The 23,603-nt window shown below is 39.3% G+C and overlaps 1 protein-coding gene and 1 pseudogene across 5 annotated transcripts in view; one reads left to right on the top strand and one right to left on the bottom strand.

Annotated features, from left to right (window-relative positions):
• Nucleotides 1–3,891: 3,891 nt before the first annotated feature.
• Nucleotides 3,892–23,603, bottom strand: part of KIF23 (kinesin family member 23) — a 34,499-nt gene continuing 14,787 nt past the window's right edge. For 2 of the 5 annotated variants that reach the window (XM_030814662.1, XM_003267155.4), the window contains 14 exons: nt 23,128–23,230; nt 17,085–17,164; nt 16,709–16,828; nt 16,213–16,336; nt 15,752–15,910; nt 14,079–14,236; nt 12,403–12,576; nt 11,993–12,172; nt 11,405–11,716; nt 7,303–7,554; nt 6,251–6,333; nt 5,978–6,059; nt 5,403–5,473; nt 3,892–4,525 (listed from right to left, as the gene is read on the bottom strand). In XM_030814662.1, coding sequence (XP_030670522.1) covers nt 4,510–4,525; nt 5,403–5,473; nt 5,978–6,059; nt 6,251–6,333; nt 7,303–7,554; nt 11,405–11,716; nt 11,993–12,172; nt 12,403–12,576; nt 14,079–14,236; nt 15,752–15,910; nt 16,213–16,336; nt 16,709–16,828; nt 17,085–17,164; nt 23,128–23,230 — 1,914 coding nt within the window. In that variant the 3' untranslated portion in view covers nt 3,892–4,509. The remainder of the gene's footprint in view (nt 4,526–5,402; nt 5,474–5,977; nt 6,060–6,250; nt 6,334–7,302; nt 7,555–11,404; nt 11,717–11,992; nt 12,173–12,402; nt 12,577–14,078; nt 14,237–15,751; nt 15,911–16,212; nt 16,337–16,708; nt 16,829–17,084; nt 17,165–23,127; nt 23,231–23,603) is intronic. The other 3 variants (XM_003267156.4, XM_012507346.2, XM_030814663.1) reach the window with 3 other exon arrangements.
• On the top strand, nt 17,533–18,172 carry LOC100594602 (annotated as a pseudogene).

Raw genomic sequence — 23,603 nt, 5'->3', positions numbered from 1 at the left:
GCCCCTAGAGTAAGGGCTGCGTGCCACCTTGGAGGCCCCTGCTTAGCGCAGGACCTTGGGTGAGATAGGTAGATGTAGGAGGAAGAGAGAAACTAACAGCGTTATGATAGCAGAAGCCGTAGAGCGCTATGTCCCCGGCACTGAGCCACATTCTACAAGGATTCACGGTAATCCTCACACAGCAGGAGTTGGATGTTATCTCCGTCTTGCATATGGCAAAATTAAGTCTTAGAGCTGGTAACTAGCCCAAGATTGTGTAGTTACCGCGCAGTGGAGCGTGGATTTGGAATCTAGAAGCCTTAGACCCGGTAGCTAACCCAAGATTGCATAGTTCCGGGCGGTGGAGCGTGGAGTTGGAATCCAGAAGCCTAACTTAGACCTGGTAACTAACCCAAGATGGCATAGTTCCGCGCGGTGGAGCGTGGTGTTGGAATCCAGAAGCCTAACTTCACTGCCCAGTGCTTGGGGGAAGGGGGGATTATGGGTAAATTGTCTACAACCCGTTATGTGCTATCTAAACCCAATTTAAATTCCTACCTTCAAAAATGGTCATCTTTACATTCCTCGTGGAATTCGCTTCGTTTACCGGAAAGTTAATTCATATATATATATTTCTTTTTTTTTTTGCGGGGGGAACCTTCTTTATTTAGTCCATCCCATTATTTAATAATCATCTCTGAAGAAATATTTCTGTTGGAATCCACCAATCTAGAGTCCCACTTGGGTCAATCTTAACTACAAACATAAATATTTTCATATTCCGAATTTTTAAAAAAAGCTTTTATAAAGCTATCAAACTTTTAAAAAATAAAGCTGTTGAGTTTTCATCCAAATCTAAGCAGCCATTATAGTGGAATTTTGGTCAAGAAAGGTTAAAGCTATTAAAAAATCCAAACATTTCCAAAGCTACGATGAGTCAGTCCAAAATACTGTTTGTCCAGCAGTGTACATAAAAAACTAATCTGCCGGGTGCGGTGGCTCACGCCTGCAATCCCAACACTTTGGGAGGCTGAGGCGGGTGGATTGCGAGACCAGCCTGGCCAACATAGTGAAACCTCGTCACTACTAAAAATACAAAAAAATTAGCTGGGCGTGATGGTGAGCACCTGTAATCCCAGCTACTAGGGAGGCTGAAGCAGGAGAATCGCTTGAACCCGGGAGGCGGGGGTTGCACTGAGCTGAGATTGTGCCACTGCACTCCAGCTTGGGCAACAAGAGCAAAACTCTGTCTCAAAAAAACAAACAAAACTGATCTGGTTGGCAGGTGGCACTTTGTGGTCATTGAGGAAATAATCGTTTTCTCCACGTATACATTACAGATAATACGTTTACAGGGTACCAAACAGTAAGCACTAACCACAGCTATTCAAGAGTAGTTAAGCAAAACACCAATACTCATGCATTTCCTTTTTTGTTGATGAAGGACTTAGTGGATTCAAGTTACTTCAGACAAATTCCACTGCCCCATATTCTCCTATCACAGTAAAAATTTCCTATTAATATTTTGAAAATACTATGCAATAAGCCATTAAAAAAAATTTTTTTTTTTCTGAGACGGAGTTTCACTCTTGTTCCCCAGGCTGGAGTGCAATGGCAAGATCTCGGCTCACTGCAAACTCCGCCCCCCAGGTTCAAGCAATTCTCCTGCCACAGCCTCCAGAGTAGCTGGGATTATAGTCATGTGCCACAATGCCCGGCTAATTTTTTGTATTTTTAGTAGAAACGGGGTTTCATCATGTTGACCAGGCTGGTCTCGAACTCCTAACCTCAGGTGATTCGCCCACCTTGGCCTCCCAAAGTGCTGGGATTACAGGGGTGAACCACTGCGCCCAGCTAATTTTTTTTTTTTAAGTGGGCTGGGGCAGGTCATGGTGGCTCATACCTGTAATCCAAGCACTTTTGGGAGGCCAAGGCGGGAGGATCCCTTGAGCCCAGGAGTTCAAGACCAGCCTGGGGCAACATAGTGAGACCCAGTCTCTATTAATTTTTTTTTTTTTTTGAGATAGGGTCTCACTCCGTTGCCCAGGCTGGAGCACAGTGGTGCCATCACAACTCACTGAAACCTCTCTCTCCCAGGCTCAGGCAATCCTCCCACCTCAGCCTCCCTAGTAAGTGGGACTACAGGTGCATGCCACCACACCTGGCTAAGTTTTAAACTTTTTGTAGGGATGGGATTTCACCATGTTGCTCAGGCTGGTCTCGAACTCCTGACCTCAAGCCATCCTGTTTCAGCCTCTCAAAGTACTGGGATTACAGTTGTGAGCCACCATGCCCAGGCTGTCTCTATTATTTTAAATAATAATTTAAAAAGCAGGCTGGGTGCAGTGGCTCATGCCTGTAATTCTAGCACTTTGGTAGGCCAAGTCAGGAGGACTGCTGAGGCCAGGAGTTTGAGACCAAACAAGGCCACAGAGCAAGGCCCCATCTCTGCAAAAAATAAAAAAATTAGCCAGGTGTGCTGGCATTTGCCTGTAGTTGTAGCTACTCAAGAGGCTGAGGTGAGAGGATTGCTTGAGCCTGGGAAGTTGAGACTACAGTGAGCTGTGATCATGTCACTGCACTCCATTTTGGGTGACAGAATGAGACCCCATCTCAAAACAGAAAGAAAGAAGCCAGCCTAGGCAACATAGCAAGACACCATCTCTACAAAAATAAAAAAAAATTTAATTAGCTGGGCATGGTGGTGAGCACCTGTAGTCCCAGCTTCTTGGGAGGCTGAGGCAGGAAGATCACTTGAGTCCAGGAGTCTGAGTTTATAGTGAGCCATGATTGCACCACTGCATTTCAGCCTGGGCAACAGAGCAAGACCCTGTTTCTAAAAAAAAACTTAAAAATAAGAAGAAAATCAAGAAATAAATTCTGTATCTACTGCAATAACAATTTAACCTTTGGTGTTCTGAAGCATTCTAAAAGCACACATAGGCCGGGCGCGGTGGCTCACGCTTGTAATCCCAGCACTTTGGGAGGCCGAGGCGGGCGGATCACGAGGTCAGGAGATCGAGACCACGGTGAAACCCCGTCTCTACTAAAAATACAAAAAATTAGCCGGGCGTGGTGGCGGGCGCCTGTAGTCCCAGCTACTCGGAGAGGCTGAGGCAGGAGAATGGCGTGAACCCGGGAGGCGGAGCTTGCAGTGAGCCGAGATTGCGCCACTGCACTCCAGCCTGGGCCACAGAGCGAGACTCCGTCTCGAAAAAAAAAAAAAAAAAAAAAAATAAATAAATAAATAAATAAATAAATAAATAAAAGCACACATATAGGCCAGGTGCGGTGGCTCACACCTGTAATCCCAGCACTTTGGGAAGCCAAGGAGGGCGGATCACCTGAGGTTGGGAGTTCAAGACCAGCCTGACCAACATGGAGAAACCCCGTCTCTACTAAAAATACGAAATTAGCTGGGCCTGGTAGCATATGCCTGTAATCCCAGCTACTGGAGAGGCTAAGGCAGAAGAATCGCCTGAACCCAGGAGACGGAGTTTGCAGTGAGCCAAAATCACGCCATTGCACTCCAGCCTGGGCAACAAGAGCGAAACTCCATCTCAAAAAAAAAAAAAAAAAAGCTCAGCCTCAAAAGAAATCCAAATTAAATCCAAGTAAAATGTGTGTTCACCCATGCAATGGGATATTTCACCATGGTTTCGACAGTATTTTTTCTAATTTATGTTGTCCCCAACTATGTTTTTTGTTTAAATGTCTAGAAGTCATACTTAATATGTAGATAATTATGGCTGTCACACAAAAAAAGGCATTGTCCGTTTAACATCTTATTATCTTGTATTTTTTAGAGCTTTCTTTTAATTCATCCCGCAAAAAATGAATGCTAGGTAAATGCAGGGCACTGTGCCAGGTGCTGGGAGGACATGTTGAATGAACGGCCATCACACAACTATGTATTTCTTAGTGCTTTTGATTTTAATTCTTTTGGCATATCTAAATGTCAGAAAGTGAATATATACATACAGAATTCAAAACACCTTCCTAAAATGGTTACTATTGGCCAGTCATTTACATCTTTATTTTGAAAGTTTAAATTGTCAAATAGTTCTAAAGTGCATTCTTGCAGCTAATAAATAGCAGCATTTGTTTATAAAACCTTAAGAAATTCAGACCAGGGCTGGAAAAGTCACAATAAAAAATCAGGCATGATCTCGATATATTCTTCCTTAATCATCTAAGACAAACACTTGTGTGAATTAGTTTATAAGTATACATGAAATATATTTTAAAAAAGCATTATAAAAAATTCATACAGCAATGAAAAAAGGAGTCTTCCTCTGCTATTAATATTAAATATGGCAAAACATATACTATACAAGGTTTGTTGAATACTAGTTGTCTTTGGAACCATAGGGAAAGCTTTGCTCTGGGTCAGTGTATGATGTAGCTGAGGTCCGTGATTTTCAACAAAGCTGGAGTTCTACAAGATGACCTGGAAGACTGCTTCTGGCATGGCTTTTGAGAAATCATCCACACAAATGAAAATGTTCTTTCACTACTGGGACTGTCAGTTCATGGCTTTTTGCGCCTAAAACATAACAACCAGCACTTACTGAATTTTGCAATTAGTAACACATTCATAGCAAATCAATCTTTAGGAGGCCTTTGAGAACTGCTGTTTTATGATGAGAAAATTCAAGTCCCTCTGAGAAAGCAAACAACTTTTATAAAATATGCTTATCTTAGTATTAAATTTAGAAAAGAGGATTTCCCATCTTTATCCTGCTGCAACAATTTTCTAAATTGCTCACTAAGGTACATAAATGTTTAAAATGTTATATACATATATATACGTATGTATATATGTACATACGTATATATGTACACATATATCATATATAACATTTTATATACATACATATATATGTATGTGTTTGTAAAGAAGGGATTTTATTAAAATATGGAAAAAGACTGGGTCAGACTCCTGAGTATAACAGAAGAAGAAAAGGTATGATTCCTTCCCTACTATAAATTCTTCCATTCAGTGTTATTTATTTTAGTGAACACCTATTGCTACACCAAGACCAAGAAGCAAGTCAGGAAACAATGATTTACACAAAGCTGTCTAGTCCCCAACTTAAGCTTTTAGCCTTCCCTCCTTAGAGGTACTCTCAGTTCACCCTCAGAAAGCTTTATGAGTGTTGGCAGAATATGTACAAGAGCCACCAATCTTCCACCACCGCCTGCCTTGCAGCTCTTATTGCTCTTATCTAGCCTTCTGAGGCTCTCAGCATTCCAGCTGCCTACTGCAGTCTGCCCGCGGAGGCCCAGATAGTCCAAGGGGAAAACCAAAACCATATATTTGTTCTGAAGAACAAGTGGATGGCTGGTAGAAGGAGTGATAACGTAAAGACCAGAGGAGGAAAAAAGCACACAGCAAGACCCCAGTTACAATCAGTACTCACTTGGGTTGTGCGTGATGCTGATACCCAGGTCCCAGCTGGGATCCTGCTCTCATCTCCACAGCCACGGAACACTAAGAGGAAAATGACAAGAGGAAAAAGATCAGCTCCTCTCAATAGTCTATAAAACACAGTTATTTAGCAGGCTCTACACCTAGGTGAAATGCAATATTGCTTTCTAGTTCAGCAAAGACTCTTATGTTAAAACACCAGTCACTCGTAATTTATTTCTGGCACAGGCCACAAATGTTGAGCCAGAAAGATCTTTCGGTCATCTAGGTAACTTATCTCATTTTAGATAAGTCTGTGAAGAGAGTTGGTGGCTAAGGCCATAGCTTAGCCTCCTGACCCCTACCTTCCCATGTTCTTTCCAAGAGCTTCTCCTCAGGAATAACACTTGCAAGGGGGTTCCTGATGAAGTGGATTCTTGTTATTCTAGGAATAGGCCTACATGGTACACTGGCAATGTGAGATTATACCTCAGCATTTTCAAAGAGCATAAAAATCTAGAGCTGTGGGGTTTAAAACATGACAAACCTAATTTTAGTAGGCAGACAAATACTTAATTTTTCCCCTACCCTTGTTTCTACATCGGTCCATTCAGACTCTGCACCATCTGGTTGGGCAGGTGCTACTGTGGAAGATCTTCGTTTTCGACTACTGAAAAAGGGGAAACATGATGCAACAATTATTTTTCCATCTAAGAAGAGGAAAAATATTAGAAGTAGGGGAATACCATCTACATCCCTTTGGAGAATTAATGATACATTTCGCAGGCTATTCTGTTCCTCCAAAATGAACAGCTAAGAAAATGACCAACTTTTAAACAGAGATTTTTGATGGTTACTTACCCATTTGGTGATTCTTGCTTTAAAGTCTCAATATCAGTAAACTGAACAGATTGTCCACCACCCCTTGTTTTATAAATATCACCCTAAAGCCAAAAGAAAAGGTCACTGTTACACACTGATACACCCAAATGAAAAACACACATATATATTTCAAATTGTTCTCATGATTCTATTTTATAGAAATTCCCATCCACAAAATCAGATGGTACTTGGTACTTGCTGAGTATGTACTATCAAAATAATTTAGAAATTTGAGTACGTATCTCTCACAAACAAAAGAAGTCCAATACAATGTAATCAGTAACATAAATAATTGCAGAAAAAAATATTCCTTTTGCTCTATATGTAATTTAAAAACTAAACTGCACTAAGGATCAAGAAACTTGCTGGAAGTTTCTACATGCTCTAAGGCATGGTACTTTCTTCTCTGAGTGCCCCCTGTTGCCCATATTCAAATGACAGTATAGTTTTATTTGTAGCTAATTATAACAAGAACAAAAACTCTAAATTGAACTTGAAATAAAAAGCTTTTTTTTTTTTTTTTTTGGTCTCACCTTTTACTTTCCTGATTATTCACTGACTCTATGATCAAAGGGGAATTCTTCTACAGGCAGGCAAGTCTCTTTCTGGAAAACGGCTTTAGGTAGCTCAATACTGAGTAATTTTGGTGGGTCAAATTTTAACACAGGTTTTGTTTTGTTTTGGTTTTTTTTATCTTGAACTGACAGAGAGCAATAGGAGTTCTTTGCTTAGATTTACTTTAAGTAGTGGTTAAAACTAAATATACAGTCATTAAAAAATTAAAGTACATCATGGATCTAGAATTCTAAGAAACCGAAGAATCTACACCTATTTAAAGCATACTTAGTCCCAGTCTGGCAGACTTAAAACCTAAGCAGTGACTAATTTTCTGCTAACAAAAAGGTTATATCAAATACCCATTGATGTTCCAGTTGACACTACCTGTGTGTCACCAAAGGAGTAGCAGGACAAATGGACTTTTGTTGAATTTTTTAATATATTTTTTTCTCCCGTGAAAATTAGTTTTTTACCTTAATTAGTTTAGTTTCAATCTCCCCATCAGAGGCTAGTTCCTGGTGGGTCAGCATGTACTTCTCACACTTAGCTAGTGCCTTTTCATTTGCAACAGATACTGTGATGGCATGAGGGACATGTGGCTGCATGACTGTTTCAGTTTGCATGTTAGAGGCAGGCTTATGATCTACCCATCTGTCTCCTGCAGAGCGTGATCGTCTGTGTCGGAGACGAATTGGTGGTGCGTTCTGATCAGGTTGAAAGAGTAACTGAGAAACAAGCATAACCCAGAATTAATTTAAGGGCATTATTAGAAGTGCAGCAGGTTTGGCTACATTAGTTGATGACAGTATCATAGCAAACCTTTCCAAAGCTAAATATTTTATTCAAATACTTTAAACATGATCTTTGCATTTAAACACAAAACCAACAAACATCTTTAACATCAACTTGTATGTTACACATTCTATCTGGGAGTTTCCCTTTCAACAAAGGATAAAAGAAAAAATTCTGGTAATGCTGCAAGTCTCTCCTGCTTGGGGGTGGTTCAGGACAAACAACTCATTTCATATTCTTGATCAAAAACCAGTATTTATCCCTGCTATTGAGAGGTAATCTATTATGTCCACAACTCTGTTAAAATCTTCAGTAAGATCCATGAAAGCCCTACACATTTTCTAGACTTCTAAACAAAACAGAAAACAATCCAAAGAACATAGGTATAATAAGAACCATATGAATAAAATGATTAAAGAAATGTGAAATACTTCTGAGTGCTTTCAGTTAAGATTTTAAAATCTCATAATAGAACTTCATGAAAAGTTCAAATACAATAATGGCTACAATACACCAACTAACATTTCCCCCAAACATTTCACACAGGTTCCAAGAAACGAATAAATAATACAGTGTCAAATGAGTCACTATCATACAATAAAAAACCAGTTGCTAGGCCAGGCATGGTGGCACATGCCTGTAATCTCAGCACTTTGGAAGGCCGAGGTGGAGGAATCACTTGAACTCAGAAGTTCAAGTCCAGCCTAGGCAACATGGTGAAACCCAGACTCTACAAAAAAAAAAAAAAAAAAAAAAAAAAAAATATATATATATATATATATATATATGTATGTGTATATATATATGTATGTATATATATGTATGTATGTGTATATATATGTATGTATGTATATATATATGTATGTATGTGTGTATATATATATATGTATGTATGTGTATATATATATATATATATATATATAAAAGCTGGGCTTGGTGACACGTGCCTGTAGTCCCAGCTACTCAGGAGGCTGAGGTGGGAGGATCGCTTGAGCCCAGGAGGTGGAAATTGCAGTGAGCCAAGATCGCACCACTGCACTCCAGCCTGGGCAACAGAATGAGACCCTGCCTCAAAAACAAACAAGTTGCTTCCAGTCAAATGTCATGTAAATCTGGGAATGCTAAATTAAGCACATTCAGCCTAAGAAAATAATATTTCACATATCTGCCATAGCTATAGTTTGAAGAAATGAATTATCTTTGGAATTTTATGAACATCTCCTGTTTGTAAAACTGAAAGCAGGGCTGGGTGCAGTGGCTCACACCTGTAATTCCAAGATTTGTGAGGCTGAGGTGGGAGAAGGATCACCCGAGACCACCTTAGGCAACGTAAGAAGACCCTAGCTCTACAAAAAATTTAAAAATTAGCCAGGTGTGATAGCACATGCCTGTGGTCCCAGCTACTCAGGAGGCTGAGGTAAAACGATCGCTTGAGCCTGGAAGGTCAAGGCTGCAATAAGCCTAGATGACGCCACTGCACTCCAGCCTGGGCAACAGATCAAGACCTCATCTCAAAAAAAAAAAAAGAAAAAACCCAAAAAACAAAACTGAAAGCAAATTGAAAAAGTCTATCACAGGCCAAATCCATCAAAGCTAGTCAAATATGAAGACCTCAATTTCAAAATGCACATCTGAGAATCATTTTCGCTATATAGTTACAAGAAACAAATGCAGCACTAGTGACAGCTCTAAGACATGGGCAATACAGTTTGCCACTAAAGATGCTGAGCCTCAAGACAAACAGGAACTTTCTATTCCTACAATGATTTATTTAATGTTGAACACAAAAGAAAGTCTGGTCCTTATCATCTACCATTTAGCAAAAATGAAGGTTTTCTTCAAACATTTAACAAAAAGCATATGATGAAACAAGCTTCAGAAAGATGATAATCCATACAATCTACTAGCATTTATGAAACAAATATTTAATTTTTTTCCTCACTGAAGTATGAATTCAGTCCACCTAACATAATTTTTGACCAACAAACTTAGACGCACAGATACTAACCTTACAGTAACTTTTCTGCTGCACTTCTAAAGAGATTTTGATTTCACGTAAGAATTTCTAGTAAATTCCCTTAAATATCTCATAGCCAAATTAGATATCTCATTACTGTTTGCAAGGCATAAGCAAGCCTTGAATAGTTTTCAGCCTATAAACTTTCATAAAATGACTGACTAGAGTTGATCAGAATGACCATTTACCTAATTTGCTGTCTAAAAATGTTTAAGGAAAAATCTGCAAAGTAAAGAACTTAAGAGACTTTAGAATCATGTTTCCCTGGTAAGTAACTTGGGATTCATCACCATCCCTTAATAATCAGGAATTCAGGCCACATAAATGAACATTCATCTCTACCCTGACTTATATAAGAAAATCTAAAGTAAATGTTTACTGTAAGATTTAGAAGAAAAATTCTAAAAGAGCTTTGTTAAGATTTTACTAAATATAAAATTCACAAACATTAACTTGGTCCATTTATTCAGATTCAAAAGAAACTTTACCTTAATCTTTAAGAAGAAAAATATGAAAGTGAGTTTATTTAAATACTCTTGAATGAGGCAAATGTAAATTGAGATAAATGCCTCAAGATTAAAAGCAATTTATTGGGCAGGGAAATCAGTAGTTTTAAAATAACTAGCCTAGACTCTTCAATGAAAATAGTCAATGTCATAAAAATAAAAAAAGTAGGGGGACAGGGTGAGACTATTTTATATTAAGAGATGAAAGACATAATCATGATATGCAATGCATACACTTTCACAGTATCATGGATTGAAAAAAAAGCTGGCTGGGTGCAATGGCTTGCCTGTAATCTCAGCACCTTTGGAGGCCAAGGCTGGAGGATTGCTGGAGTTCAAGAGTTTAACACCAGCCTGGGCAACATGGTGAGACCTTGTCTCTACTGAAAATAAAAAATTAGTGTGGTGGCCTGCCCGTAGTCTCAGCTACTCGGGAGGCTGAGGTGAGAGGATCACTTCAGCTCAGGAAGACTGAGGCTGCAGTGGGCCATAATCATGCCACTGTACTCCATCCTGGGTGACAGAGTGAGACTGTCTTTAAAAAAAAAAAAAAAAAAAAAAAGAAAAGAAAAGAAAAGCCAATTTTGGGACAACTGCATAATGTCCCAATAGAGGATAATTATTTAATTAATGTTGATTTTCTTGGATGTGATAAAGATTGTGGCTAGGTAGTACAATGTCCTTATTCTTAGAGATTGTCTCTAAGTCTGTGATTTCCTTTCACAAGGCTTAGGGGAAAAAGGTTTACATATCTATATCAAGTAACAATTGGTAAACTTAGGCAAGGAGGAAAAGATATTACCATACTATTCATTCTACTTTGTTTTGGGTCTGAAATTTTTCAAAATAAAAATTGGGGAAAACAATTTTTAAAACTAGGGCATGAAAGGAGGTACAGAAAACCTAATTTGGGGAAGGGGAACCAAAAGAAAAATATGGAAAGTATGCTTTAAAACACATTAACCAATTTTGTGCAAAGCTTACTAGCGTATGCAGCTGAAAAGCTCAGACTACTCTGGGATGCACCAAACTGACCTGTGTTCACTGAACACACTTCTGCTGCCAGATGTGTTTAGGCTTTTTCAGATGAAGAGCCAGGCCTCAATTTCAGTGAGTCAATCTTTCAAATTAACTGAGAAATTAGACCTTCTTTATACTATAGAAGTTCATTTTTCCAATGAACTTTTCAGACACAAGTTACGAAAAACAAAGAAGATAAAATCTATTGCTACAATGCGTTAAAATAATACTGGCACTAACCCTGCAGCAATGATCCTCTTCTATTTCTATCTCATTTCTGAACGTAGGAACCACCTCCCTGCCTTCAGTCCAGTACATCCCTCGCCTTCTGTCTGACACGATACAAGTTTTGCTTTGTCCTGGCTCCTGCTGCCTACGCCTTGCAATAGATGTGACTTTGAGAGGTGTGTTGTACGTAGGCATTTTCTGTTCCCATTCCGAAATACAGGAAGCTACAGAAATGCTGCTGCAAGAGTTAGAGCGCCTATGTAGCTGTGGCTGGCTCATGAGTTGCTGGCCGTTGGAAATCTGAGCAATATAGTTACTAGAAAGCTAGAAAAATTGGAGAAAAATTAATGAGCAAGACTGAAAAACTGAGAAATAATTCATTACTTTTCTATAATGTTAGCACATGAAGACTTAACATTACAAATAATTATCTGTTCTTTTTTTTGTGCTAAATTTGTGTTTATTCTAAATTTTAAAATATTTTTAAAGAGAAATTTCAGAAATGTAATTATAAAGTGTAAAAATTCTCATAGAAATAGTCATCTAATCTGAACAAAATTTCTCTAGTACAAAGTTACTACATAATTACAAATAACTTACAGGCACAGGTGGTGGAGAAACAGATCTTTGAGTAACTTTTTCTCGATCTCGCTCCCGAGAGGGTCTCTCTGGCTTCTCAGTCTTAGGTTCGGTAACAATAGCCTTCAGTTGTTTCAGCTTTTCATCTTTAACCCAGAGTTTATTCTGCATCTCCAGCTGTTTGGCTGCCACTCTACGCTCCTACAGATTATCAATGGCAACGTATATTATTATTCAATCACAGCAAACAAGTACACTAGATCACCCAATCACTTTATTTGCTAAAAATGACAGTTCTCCAATTCTTCCTGAGAGTTAACAACCACCACCAAAACCCTACCACAAATAGAGTAATTCAAAATATTGAACCTAACTACAACGTAAAATAAATCATCCAACTCTGAGACAAGCACTACACAAATGATACTCACACATTCTTTCTCCCACTTCATTGTCGTTTCTGTCACCATGCCTTGCAACCTGGCTTCTAATCTGCGTTTGTCAGAAAACTGTCGCTGAAGTTTCTGGTTCTGAGTTTCAAGTTCCTGTTGCAAATTGCGTTTATCTTCCTCATAGATAGTAGTTGTTTTCTCTAAAATCTCAATCTAGGAAGGTAGACCACTATGTTCAATATTTGGTATATAAACATTTCATTTCGCTATAAAATAGTCTTCCTTAATTTGCTTATGCAAGCATATTTGTGGAAAGAAAAATCATGGAGAAAGCACTTTTTTCTCTAACATTTCATCTGAATTCCCACCCCCATTCTCAGAAATGAAAACATGTTAAACAAGCTCCTCACCCAAAGACATTTATAACTAACTTCATGTGAAAATTACTTTCTCCTAAAATTAAGGGCTAAAATTTGTTTTTAGGTTATTTTCAGAATTTAAAAAAACTATATTGGTTGAGACTAACTTGTCTTATGAATGTGTACCCCCACCAAACCTCTAAATGACCCTCTGTAAATGAAAGAACATACATTACACAGTGCTGCAATGCTTCCCAACAAAACGGTATTTCCTTCTACCCCATTGTCAGAGATTAATCCTGAGTTTATACTTTTACAATCTGATTTGTAAACCAAATACAGATCCAATTAAGCTTTACTGAGTATCTGTTATGTCCAAGGTCCGATGCTGGCACTTTTATACCATTTCATTTAATCATTTATCTCATTAAAAAAAAAAGCATACTAAGGAAGTATTTCTAATAAATCGAAAAGCAAGCTACAACCAAAGCTAAGCTCTAGAAAGCTCCCTTGTTTGGGTCAGAGAACATCCTTTTCAACTGTTAAAACTCTCATAAAATTAAAGAACATATGATTCTTCATTTCACTCACAGTTCCTCCTTAGCATGGGATGAGGATTAGTAAATAACCAATTGAGAACTTTTTTTTTTTTTTTTTTTGAGACAGGCTCTCGCTCTGTCACCTAGGCTGGAGCGCAGTCGTGCAATCCCAGCTCTCTGCAGCCTCAACCTCCCCAGGCTCAAGCTATTCTCCCATCTCAGCCTTCCGAGTAGCTGGGACTACAGGCGTGCACCACCATGCCTGGCTAATTTTTTTTGTAGATATGGGGTTTTGCCACGTTGCCCAGTCTGGTCTGGAACTCCTGGGCTCAAGTGATCTCCCTGCCTTGGCCTCCCAATGTGCTGAGACTACAGGCATAAGCCCCCACACTCAGCCTGAGAACTCTTTTTTTTTTTTTTTGAAGCAGAGTCTCGCTCTTGTTGTCCAGGCTGAAGTGCAGTGGCTCAATCTCAGCTCACTGCAACCTCCACCTCCTGGGTTCAAGTGATTCTCCTGCCTCAACCTCCTGAGTAGCTGGGATCACAGGCACTCGCCACCACGCCCAGCTAATTTTTGTACTTTTTTAATAGAGACAGGCTTTTGCCATATTGGCCAGGCTCGTTCTTGAACTCCTGACCTCAGATGATCTGGCCACCTCAGCCTCCCAATGTGCTGGGATTACCGGCATGAGCCACCACACTCGACCGAGAACTCTTAATAAGCAGCATTTACAGGCCGTTGGAGCACAATATCTCCCTCAGAGACCAGTGCTAAAACACCAGCACATACAACTATCATAATAATGTCAAAACAAACCTTATATTCTAAAGTTTTGTTTTTCTTTTCCAGTCGTTCTATTTCCAATTTCTGTCCTGAGATCATCTTTTCCTTTTCATTTAGTTTCCCTTGCATGTGGTTTTCTTTACTTAAAACAGCATTGTCAAATTCTTGTAACAAAGCTTTAAAAGCATTAGCTGAAACAAAAACACACAGGTCAAGTTTTACACCAGTTCTAAAACAATGATATCAACTTCTGCTAGCAGACACTAGATAAAATGTAGTTATTCAGCACATCTCTGTGAGAATCAGTCTATAATGAGAAAACAAGTTTAGAGGGAAATCAAGAGCTTCATTCTCAAATTGACAAGATATTCACAGAAGCTTTCTGTTAAATGCTGAAAAAATACTCAAGTCTTTCATTGTGCACTACAGCATTCTCTTCCCAATCCTTACAGGTACTTTGCTTCACAGCAACAAATGCAAAAACAGAAACAACACTACATTTGGGATTAAACCTGAGCTGAAATCCGTGGTACATGACTTACTAGTTATGACTTAGGCAAATTAATTAATATTTCTGAACAAATTTCATTTCAGTATGGAAATTTAAATACCACTTTCTCTCACAACTTTTTGGTAAAGATTCAAATGAATAATGATAATAAAAATAGTAGAGCCAGGCATGGTGGCTCGCGTCTGTAATCCCAGCACTTTGGGAGGCCAAGGTGGATGGATCACGATGTCAGGAGTTTGAGACTAGCCTGACCAACATGGTGAAAGCCCGTCTCTACTAAAAATACAAAAATTAGCCGGGCGTGGTGGTGTGCACCTATAATCCCAGCTACTCAGGAGGCTGAGGCAGGAAAATCACTTGAACCTGGGAGGAGGAGGTTGCAGTGAGCCAAGATTGCGCCACTGCACTCCAACCTGGGCAACAGAGCGAGACTCAGTCTCAAAAAAAAAAAGTAGATACATTCATTCACTGAGATACATTCACTATGTACCAGAGTTTAGTGTTCTACAGGATTTTCATACTTTATCTCATTTATCTTCACAACATATCCTGAGGTAGAAACAATTACAATCCCCACTATGTAGACAGGGGAAACTAAAAAATATTTCTTTGTGTCTCCATCACTGTTTGTAAAAAACAAAAGAAAGAACACACGCTCACTTTTTTCTTTTTGACTTCCTTAGAATACAAAAAAGAGCTGTGGAAAAATCCCTTGTCATACTAATCAAACAATGCCTTGAGTGCTTCTAAGTTATAAAGACACAATTTTCTTTAACTTCCTTAAAGATGCAATCTACCATATAACTCAGATTCATTGAAAATACTTTCAATTTCAGAAGTTACAATTATTGCAAATTGGCTGGGAGTGGTGGCTCACGTCTGTAATCCCAGCACTTTGGGAGGCCGGGGCAGGCAGATCACTTGAGGTCAGGAGATTGAGACCAGCCTGGCCAGCAAGGCGAAACCCCGTCTCTACTAACAGTACAAAAATTAGCCAGGCATGGTGGCATGTGCCTGTAGTCCCAGCTACTCGGGAGACTGAGGCAGGAGAATCACTTGAACCCGGGAGGCAGCGGTTGCAGTGAACCAAGATTGTGCCACTGCACTCCAGCCTGGGGGACACAGTGAAACTGTGTCTCAAAAAAAAATAATAATAATAACTAAATAAAATTATTGCAAATAGTTTTGCCCTTACATTGTTTGTTAAACTCATCAATCATCATTTGTCGTAGGTGATGTCGTTTCTCTAAGGCTTCAATCAGCCTTGGTAGTGTCTGCTCATCGTTGATATCCAAAATTTCGCATGATGGCAAAGGTGGAAAACTCTGCAAAACCACGTCAGTAACCAATGGTTCTGTATTGAATTATAGAAAATTACAAAAAGTTACATAGGAGAGAAAGAGCTTATTTAAACAAGTTTAACACTGAATACAGCCCCAGTGCAACTAACCATTGCAATTTCTTGAGCTGACATAAGTTTATTTGCCTAAGAATCATAGTATGCAAAATAAGGTCATTTAAATTTTGTTCAAATTATTATGTGCTTGGTTCTTCTGAAGGTATGTAAACATTTCTCTTATATGAAATAATTTTTTTAAAAAAACAGAGAAAGAGATAGACCAATGAGTGGACAAATGATACAACACCAAATCATACCATTTCCAACTGGACCTCGAGGCTGGTTTCTGTATCGCCTCCCAGGCGTTAAACCACATATCGCCTTGTCTACAGGTCTTGCTACTTCAACTTCTTGAGTCACTTCCGCAAATCTCATGACTTGCTAAAACACAAAACAAATTGAGTTTAAAAAAAAATAAGGATATCCAAGCCCCAGAAATTACTAAATGAAGCAAAGATTGCTTATTTTTATTTATTTGAGACACAGTCTCACTGTCACCAGGCAGGAGTGCAGTGGCATGAACACGACTCACTGCAGCTTCAACGTCCCAGGTGGGCCCAATTGATCGTCCCACCTCAGCCTCCCAATGCGTTGGGATTATAAGCATGAGCCACCACACCAAGCCTAGTTTACTTCTACAATCAATGGTTCTCTATCCATTTATAAAATATTCAAAATGTCATTCTGCTCATCCAAATAACTGTTTTCCCGACAAAAACTCAAGACTTTATACGACAAATACATTAAAATTACCAAGTTTTCTTCATAATCTTCAGCCTTGGGGTTCACACACACGATCATCCGCACTTTTCCTTCCCCATCAAAGTAGTTCTTGAACAGATGGGTTAACTTTGAATCTCGATATGGAACCATCTACAAAGACATTCATATCCAAATGTGTTATGCAAAAAATGTACACAAATGAAACTATACAAAAGATCAGAGCAAAAAAAATAATGCACACAAATGAAACTATACAAAAGATCAGAGCAAAAAAAATGCACACAAATGAAACTATTCAAAAGATCAGAGCAAAAAAAATGCACACAAATGAAACTATTCAAAAGATCAGAGCAAAAAATGCACACAAATGAAACTATACAAAAGGTCAGAGAAGGCTGCTGCCTACCTTGTTAGTTCCATACATTTGGTTCTCTCTTAGGACATCCATACACGTTCTTAGCGTCATTAGTGACTGATTAATATTACCTGACAGAAAAATATACATAGATGCTATTTCAGAACAACAGTATAGTAGCTAAAGTGTGTTCTGTTTGCCTATAAAATCTCAACTTCAAACAACTAATAGATAGAAATTATAAATAACAAATTTTTGTGGCTCAATATAAAGAGCTGTCTATGCACGGTCCAGGCTCTCTTTCAATAGCAGTATTTCTGGGAAGGTTAAACAGCCATCCTTCAGGGATTCTATCAACAGGATTTTCCACAAAATGCAACATTACAGTTAATAACTATAAGGTTTCTTCCAAATCCTAAATTCTCTGAAAGAATATCTTAGACAGGGATGTTTAATATCCTCATATCAAAATATATTCTCTAGGAAATTGGCAGGAATCATGGCGACCCCCAGGCCACTGTCCCGCTTCTACGGGTGGGGGAAGAATATCGTCTGTGTGGGGAGGAACTATGGGACCACACCAGGGAGATGCCAACGTGGTGCTGAGCGAGTCCGTGCTGTTCCTGAAGCTGTCCACGGCCTACACACCTGAGGGCTCGCCCATCCTCATGCCTGCGTACAGCTGCAACCTGCACGAGCTGGAGCTGGGCGTGGTGATGGGCAAGCATGGCCGCACAGCTATGGACTACGTGAGCAGCTATGCCCTGTGCCTGGACATGACTGCCAGGGACGTGCAGGACAAGAAGAGGGGGTGCCCTGGACTCTGGCCAAGAGCCTTACGGCCTCCTGCCCAGTCAGTGCATTTGTGCCCAAGGAGAAGATCCCTGATCCTCCCAATCTGAGGCTCTGGCTCAAGGTCAACGGCGAACTCAAGACAGGAGGGTGAGACATCCTCCATGATTTTTTCCATCCCCTATATCATCAACTATGTTTCTAAGATCATGACCTTGGAAGAAGGAGATATTATCTTGACCAGGACACCAAAGGCAGTTGGACCAGTTAAAGAAAACGATGAGATCCAGGTTGGCATACATGGTGTGGTCAGTATGAGATTGAAGGTGGAAAGGCCAGAATATTGAGTCATTTCTTAACAAGTTTCAGGGAGAAGGGAGGAAGACAAAGGCAAACAACGGCTATTAAATGTCACAATCCTTTAATAAGAAACCAATTATTTAAAAAAATGATTAGATTGCTATGGCTCAACTCAGAGAAGATGGATTCTTCAAGAAAACGTGAACTAGAACGGATGGGCCAGAAATTTAAAAAGCCAAAGTAGAGTACTTCTGATGCTTCGGAAACATTTTATCAAACTAAATGTTCTAAAGAGTTTTCTTTCGTAAAACTGGATTGGAGAAGACTTTTCAGTGAGTTATCTCTAGGATGATCAGTCGTTCAAGACTTAAAAACTGCAGGGAAAACTGAAAGTTATGTTCCAGATCAGTGTTTCCTAAATTTCCTTGGACTTGGTCATCATCAGGAAGCATTTGTAAAAATAAAAATTTCCAAACTACTGTTGCCCATCTCAGCGCTACTAAATCAATTTGATAGTATTAATCTCCAGTGAAGCTGTGTTTACAGAGCACTCCAAATGATTCTTATCAGGGAAATGTGGAAAAACACTGCTGTACATAATCAATTAATTTAAATTTTTACTTAATAAGTGAACAATTAATGAAGATTTCACCTGTTTACTTAGGGTATCTACCCTGACCCATTGATTCTGAGTTCAGGAGATGATTTTGAAATTATTGTTTTCCAAATAAGTGTGCTGCCTTTTATGTGGCTAAAAAATAAAAATAATAAAATAAAATAAAAATAAATAAAATATATTCTCTAAGGCAGCAGATCCCCAAACTTTCTGGCATCAGGGACCAGTTCCATGGAAGACAATTTTTACACAGATGAGTTGAGGCTTGGGGGGTGTGGTTTGGGATGAAATCATTCCAGCTCAGATAATCAGGCATTAGATTCTCATAAGAAGCATGCAAGAGTCTGAAGCTCTTGCTGCATCTAGAGGGGCTCTCCTGTTGTTTCTGACAGTCAAGTGTCTTTGGAATCAGCTAACTCTGTCCCCTCTACATCTCAGCAAGGATTTCTTAGGTGGCATACTTGTTACTTCTGACCACTCTTACTTGGATTTCTGAGCCAAGGCAAGCCTAACAGTCTAATCAAGCTTTCAAGAATGCACCTCTCATCTGATTAGACCCCATAAGAATGAGTTCATTTTGGAACCTTGATTGAGGTCAGCTGACTCGATTATGCTTTCACCCTTGGACTCCCATAGATACAGAGGATCTTGGATACACCTCCAAAAATACAGAACTCATCTGTACCTCTGTAATATTCCATGATTCATGATTTATGTTCCTTGACCCAAACTCCTAATGTTCTTTCTTCTTCCACTGTGCTCTCAGGAACTCATGTTATTAACAGATGTCCCTGCATCTTCAAATCTCTCACAAAATAATCCATTGATAGCTTTCCCTAGTGGTGAGGGGTTCTTAACCTGAGGTCTGTATTGTCTGGGGGAACATTATGGGGTGTCTGCATACTTAAGATGGAAAATAAATTACATAATTTATTTTTTACCAAACTAACTGGAAATCACTAGTTCCTTCAATTATGAATGCAGGCCAAAAACCACAGCATTAGTAGTACCTGTAATTGGTATCAATACAAATCACAGATATTTTTATAGCATGTTACAGTTTGTTGCTCATCAAGATATTCATGTTCATCATTACACTGCATTTATTTAATCAGACCTGCTGCTGTGTCTTTAAGGTATTAATAAAGAAGCACATAATTACTGTATGACAAACTTAAGAATACTTTTAAAACACATTTCAATGCAATTGGTTTCCACTGTAATCCTCTCTGTGTTATACCTTCAGAAATACTATACCAGGAAGGGTCCATAGGCTTCACCCTACATCCATGGCACAGCCCTGCAACCTAACCATTTATCTCCTGCTGCAGCCCTGTAGCCTTTCAGTAAAAAAAAAAGCTACTTGTTTTCTAAAGGCTGACATTCTACAAGTATGGTAAACAGAGGGAGAGGCTAGCAACATTTTCCTAGTTCCTCCCTATTGCCTTGAAATATTCCTCCTACATGCCAGTCCCTGGTTTATTTTGGTATCCATGAGAACAACAATCATTCTCATATGCTGTAGTCACAGGGTCCCAATGTCCCAACTCCAGTAAATCTTTATCTCTTTTCCATTACAGCTGACAGCCCAAACCCTATCCCTCATAAGTGTACCACCTCTAAAAACCTGGAGTCTCTGCCATATGCCCCAACTACAATCTCCTTTTCTACTCTCACTCCCTAACTCTATATTAACACTAACAGTCCTTTCTAGCTTTTCCCCAAAGCATCCAAAACTTCAAGTTTTTACTTTCTTCCCAACCCAGCTCTTGTCCCATCAAAGTTAATCCTTCCTCTCGGATCTAGATTCAGATTTTCCTGCCTCTTCTGGGATCTTGCTCCACCAATAATCACTTTATTATTAACACCTAGTAGGTAAGCGGCACTGGGTAGACAATGACAGACAGCACACACACAGTCCACTCTCATGAAATTCAAGTGATTCAGACAAATTGAGTCCTTTGGCCCAGGGTAGAGGCAGCTCTAAAGGCCCCATTTCTCGCCACTGGACTTAAACATCATCTCTTCCGCATGTGAATAAACTCAAGTCTTTACTGTCTTCTAATGTACATATATAATGTGTGTGTGTATTTTTTCATCATTTCATAATCCCTCAAATCCCTTTTAGCTATCACCCTTCTCTGTCCGTCCCAAGCTAATAATCAAGGGCTTGTTGTTCCTCAAGCTTCTGGTCTCAGTTTGTTCCTCTCCATTCGCTATGAATTATCTTACCTCACCCAACTGCTTCAATCATTTCTCTATTGGCAAAGCCTAAACCTATAAATCTCAAATCAAAATCTCTCTCCTTCCAAATCCATGTACCTCTGCATCCAATTACAAGGCACTTTCACTTGCATAAATCGAACATTTCAAACGCAACTCATTAACTGCCTATACCTGCTCCGAAAACCGCTTCTCTTCAATCAAACACCTCCTTATTCTCCACATCCAGCTGGACCTACTTCCTAACTAGCTCTCCGTGTTGTCTGACCTTTGCCTCCAGGTCACACAATTGCTTACCTGAATTGCTGCAAAAGGCTCCTAACTGCTCTTTCATATATTTAGGTTCGCCCCTGGTAAATTATTTCTCTACATTGGCAAAACGATCTTTCTAAAAGACTAATCCTTCTTTAAGGGGAGGCTGTATGACATAGAATAAAGACACAAGCTGTGAGAGTCCAACCAACCTGGCTCCAGCCTTGAGAAAATTAACCTTCCCAAACCTATTTCCTCATCTGAAAAATGGGTGTGATACAATCCTACCTATCTAGTGTGTGGATACTATGATACACACTAGACCCTTAATAGTTGGCAGCTAACATTATTCCTTCAAGATAAAATTCAAACTTCTTGATATGACAGACAAGGGTCTTCATGACCTTGCCTTGCTCTCCTGCCTCAGTTCTCATAGTTCACCAACTTGCATCCTCTACTTCAGCTACTTTGACTCTGCCATATTATCTCAGGACCAAGCAACTGCCTCCTGGGATAGGAACGTTGCCTTTAATCCTATCCTTCTTCATACAGCTCACTCCTACTCAATTTTTCACCTTCCCACTCCCAGATTGGTTTAGGCAGCCCTACCCTGCACTCTCATCATACTCTACTCAAACAATCTAGTTTATCTCCTGATCTCCTCTATTAGGATGGGCTCTCTCCAGCAGGACTGTGTCCTTTGTATCTGTGTTTAATTTCTGGTACACAGTAGGTACTCAATACATGTTTATTAACATAAAACACAACATGCAAGGTGACAGAAAACCCAATTACTGATTTGATCACACTGTATACATCTATCAAAATATCACATACACCCAAAAAGTATGTACAACTATGATATATTAATTTTTAAAAAACTACAAAAAGGCAACAGGACATAACATGCATGGATTTTAAAAAACACATATACAGATTGGCTATATATATATATTTAAAGCCTTCAATTGGCTTGTGTTCAGAATTTTCCCATCTCTAGAAGCCAATTTTTACCACTAATAAATACTGAAATAACATTTCAAGGCCCCAGTACTGACCTACAACACTAAAAATAGACTCCTTTTTTGTTGTTGTTGTTGTTTTTGAGACAGGTTCTCTGTTGCCCAGGCTTGAGTACAGTGGTGAGATCAGGGATTGCTGCAGTCTTGACCTCCAGGGCTCAAGCAATTCTCCCACCTCAGCCTCCAAGTAGCTTGGAACTATAGATGCACCACACCCAGCTAATTTTTTGTATAGATGGGGTTTCATCATGTTGCCAAGGCTGGTCTTGAACTCCTGGGCTCAAGTGATCCACATGCCTTGGCTTCCCAAATTGCCAGGATTACAGGTGTGAGCCACCGCACCCAGACTAATTGAATACAACTTTCCTCATTCTTAAAGAAATCAATGTATTGTAATAGATTGATACCAAACCAGCCTAACTATAAACTTAGCCTCTAAATTATCTAATGGAGGACAATTGTGCTTAAACCACGATCAAGGCCGGTTACAGTGGCTCATTCCTGTAATCCCAAGACTTTGGGGCAGCCAAGGTGAGAGATTACTAGAGCCCAGGAATTTGAGACCAGCCTGGGCAACATAAGGAGACCCTATCTCTACAAAAAATTTTTAAAAATTAGACAGACATGGTGGTGCATACCTGTAGTCCCATCTACTCAGAAGGCTACAATGGGAGAATCAATTGAGCCCAGGAGTTTGAGGCTGCAATGAGCCATGATCACACCACTGCATTCCATCCTGGGTAACAGAGTAAGACCGTCTCAATAAAATAAAAATTAAAAAACAAAACAAAACAAAAAACAAAGAACCACCCATTGATAAGTAGATAATAAACTGGCATTGCAAGTTTCTGAAAGTTGTAGCAATAAATAAATACTATGCTTTACTCACCAGCTTCACGTAATCTGTTCCCTTCTGCTCTGGTCCGGTTAGTTCTTTCACTTCCAGCAAGATCTACCAAGGACAACTGACTTATAGTGATTTGTTCTTTTTCCTAAAAAGATCACAAAGCCAATAACTTAAAATGGGTTATAACTGGTTTACAATGTTCTTTAAATAGATTCATATCAAGAAGCTAAGTCTTAATGAACATTTGCACAGTACAAAATGCACAGGACAGGCAAAGGATACATATTTTAGGGGAGAGTTTGCTAAGAGTATGATAAATATACTCATGATATTAATGATTACTTGTCAATTGGCTGGTCTTCCTTCTGCATCAGACAGTAAGCTCCCTGAGAGCAGGGACTCTGTCTTTTACTACCTTATCACCAGCATGCTGCACAGTGCCTACCACTCAGTAGGAACTCAGCAGATATTTGCTGAATAAGAGTCTAGAACAGGATTATCCTAAATTCTTCTATAAT

The sequence above is a fragment of the Nomascus leucogenys genome, chromosome 6, assembly GCF_006542625.1.
Source record: "Nomascus leucogenys isolate Asia chromosome 6, Asia_NLE_v1, whole genome shotgun sequence".
In the NCBI taxonomy this organism is placed as follows: Eukaryota; Metazoa; Chordata; class Mammalia; order Primates; family Hylobatidae; genus Nomascus; species Nomascus leucogenys.
Note: the sequence above shows the minus strand (reverse complement) of the source record. Positions and strands in the feature narration are given on the sequence as shown.